Source organism: Quercus lobata, chromosome 10, assembly GCF_001633185.2.
Source record: "Quercus lobata isolate SW786 chromosome 10, ValleyOak3.0 Primary Assembly, whole genome shotgun sequence".
Taxonomy (NCBI): Eukaryota; Viridiplantae; Streptophyta; class Magnoliopsida; order Fagales; family Fagaceae; genus Quercus; species Quercus lobata.
This window is the reverse complement of record NC_044913.1, coordinates 3,372,397-3,375,659: the sequence shown is the minus strand read 5'-3', so window position 1 is coordinate 3,375,659 and position 3,263 is coordinate 3,372,397. Positions and strand designations below refer to the sequence as shown.

General features: G+C 41.6%; 1 protein-coding gene across 1 annotated transcript; it reads right to left on the bottom strand.

Moving 5' to 3' along the window:
- LOC115963770 (exocyst complex component EXO70B1-like) lies at positions 1 to 2,685 on the bottom strand. The gene has a single exon (XM_031082923.1). It carries the CDS (start codon positions 2,333 to 2,335, stop codon positions 341 to 343), a length of 1,995 nt encoding a protein of 664 aa, XP_030938783.1. The 5' UTR covers positions 2,336 to 2,685; the 3' UTR covers positions 1 to 340.
- Positions 2,686 to 3,263: the final 578 nt, after the last annotated feature.

The window sequence follows — 3,263 nt, the reverse complement described above, 5'->3', positions numbered from 1 at the left end:
TTGCAATAACAAAATTGATATAAAAATACAAACATGCCAAAACAGCAAGAATACAGTCAAGAAGCCCACAGGACGCCCAATAAAGTATAGACACAGTTACTTCAGAGCAATGGGGATTCACATACAAAAACTAAAATCTATAGCACATGTACATGTACAATAAATTATTACAGTATATAGCATGGACGACAATTAACATTCATAAAAACCCATGTCTATAACATTAACAACAACAAAAATAAGCATCATACAATCAAGCTACATTTAACAGGCACACTCTTCTCCATCTAGTCCTTCATGAGAGCTGGGCTCTTACCTGATACAAGAGTCCACCTTTATCCTATGTACTTTTTCTCCTCATGTGGTGCAGTACTCGTGGTGATCCCTCAAACAAATCCAACAAATAATTCTCTAAATCATCTGCTGTGTACTTTATGTATTTCCCAGCGTGCCTTCCACTCTCTACTTGATTCCCAAACCTTCCCATAAATGAGCGGTAAGCCGGGATCACCTTTTCTGATATAGATATCCTAAGCTCTTCCCGGAGTTGAGCATCAGGGACCTTCCAAGCAGTTTGAACCCTATAGATTTCCTCAAAACATGCGTTGAAATTCTTAAATCTCTCCTTCAAAGCCACCCTCGAGGCGTTATTCGAGCTCCCACCAATCCCTTCATCCTTCAAACAATGCAACACCTTGGTCCATGAAGCCCTAAGATAACTTGTAGCGTATTGCCTTATCTGCCCACGCCGCTTCCGAACCCAATTATCACCTAATAGCCCACCAAGATCAGAACCTTTCACCTTCTGCACTACGTACAGAATATTATTCATCAGAAAAATATACTGCAGTGCACCATCCTCATAGAGCTTTGATTTCTCCTCAAGATTGGAATGTAAAGAGGTTATTAACACCAACAACCGCCTAGCTACTGGAGTCAATCTCGAGCTATCACTATCATCATTTCGTAAAGGCACTAATTGATCATCATCTTCACGAATTTCCAACAACAAGTTCAGAGTTTCACTATAATCCACAATCAATTTCACATAATTCATCACGTACCGTGTCAGTGGGTGAATCTCACCACTCTGCATAGGCTTTTTTGAGGTCTCACTCTGAACCGCGTTCTCAAACTCAGCAAATGTCCCACAAGCAGCCTCACCAAGCCCGGAGAGCACATCTCTCGCCTCACTGATCACGACATCATCAGTAACCAACACCTCCAATCTCGCCAACGCCTCAGCCATCACATCATACATGTCAAGTATTCTAAAGAGCTTCTCAGGCGATCTTCTCCCGATTGCAACAGCTTCACCGAAATTCAACAGCTGCATCACGCAACCTTTCACGGTTTCGTTGAAGCAAATCTCCTTGGTTTCATCGGCGCCACAGAATATCTGATCACAGAGACTCTTCTCACCGCTGAGAATCAACCTAACGACAATCTTCACAGCTTGAATCCATTTCTTCATCTTCTCATCCAGTGAGTTCCACTCAATTTTCTGAACCTCTTCAATGCTCAACTTCTCGATCCCTAAGATCACGAGACACTCATCCAAAGCGTCGCGACGAACAGTACTATAGACTTGAATACACTCTTTCTCAAAGCCAGACCTAATCATTCTAGTCGCGATTTCTCTGAGCTCATCCACAGCTTTGGGATCGATCAAATCGACTGAAGCGTTGTCGTCCAAGCTCGGACCACGCTCGTGAAACCTTGAGCTCCGATCATCCTCCGAAAAGCTCTCGAATTCACCACCGTCTTCATCATCATCCTCATCATCATCTTCTCCGGTGATAATTCGGGAACCGCTGACCGGGAACGAAAGGCTAAACCGGCGGATCGAACCGTACAGTCTCTCAGCGTCAAGAGGAACAGTGTTCCGAATCAAAACTTGCCGAAACTCATCCTCAAGCCGAGACATCGCGTGCTGAATCGCCGAATAAGCCCGATCCACAATCTCCGAATCGGACCTCACCGACAACTCGTCCATCAGATTCAAAATCTCGTCAATCGCCGACAAATACTCGTTGGACTCGTCACCGGAGTCCTCCCAATTCAACGACCTCCTCGAACCCTCCGAGCTCGGATCCCACCGCAGAATCACCTTCTCCGCCAGAGCGAACCGGTCCTCCTCGCTCTTCGACGCACCGTCGCCGTCGATCAAGCTCGTGATATTCGAGAGCCGATTGTCGAAGCTCGACAGAATCAACAGCATGTCCTGCCGGACCTCCTTCGGCGTGTTGTTCAAACTGTTCACGATCTGCTGTGCCGTGGCGAGGACTCGGTCCTCGCCGCCGGTGTTGATGCTGGTCGTCGTCGTGGTAGCCATTGTTGAAAGTTTTTGGGATTTTAGGGTTTGAGTCAAAGAGAGAGAAATAATATAAATAGAGAGAAAGAAAAAGAAAAGATGGTTTTGGATTTTTTTTAGTGTTAGAAATATTTGGGAATAGAGAATAAAGAATAATAGAGAAAAGTAGAACAAAGCCAAGCCATTTTTTTTGAATTTTCTTTTTTGGTGTGTTGTGTTTTGGGGTTTTTGAAGAAGTGAAATGAACTGTGAAGAAAATAAAGGCAGTGAGGTGAGCCGGCTGTGGGGGTTTGGGAAGGTAGAGGTGAGGTGTTGTGTGGTGATTTTCAACAAAAAGGAAAGTGGTGAGTGAATGAGGGAGTAACGTGTGGGGTTTTTGCATATATAGTCCTACTTATTTTATAGATAGGCTTGGAATCCGTTCGGAAGCAACACGATGATAATGAAATTTTTTAGTTAACCAAAAAAGAAGTTCAAAAACTAGCTGATTATGACTAAAAAGTGTAATAAGACTAATAATGTGTGGGGTTTTTTTTTGTAAATATTGTACTATTTATTTTATAGATAGACTAGAAATCCGTTTGGAAACAACACGATGATAATGAAATTTTTTAGTTAACCCAAAAAGAAGTTAAAAAACTAGTTGAATAAGACTAAAAAGTGTAACGAGACTAATAAATAGTAGTAAAAATAAGTTAAAAATTTTAATAAGTTATACTAGTTTTATTATTTCTCAAACACACTCTTAGTGTTAGGATTGTCTTTTGTGGGTTTTTTAATTTGTGTTTTTGTATTTGATTTTAGATAGGTTTAGTGTTAAAGACTGTATTGGATTTTTGGTTTAAGTTTAAATTTGTATTTTAAATCTCTCGTTTGTTAGTCAAAGATAAAGAGGAAGGAAAAGGTACCTCTTGCGCCCAGTTTATGAAGTTTATGAAGCATTTGTCTC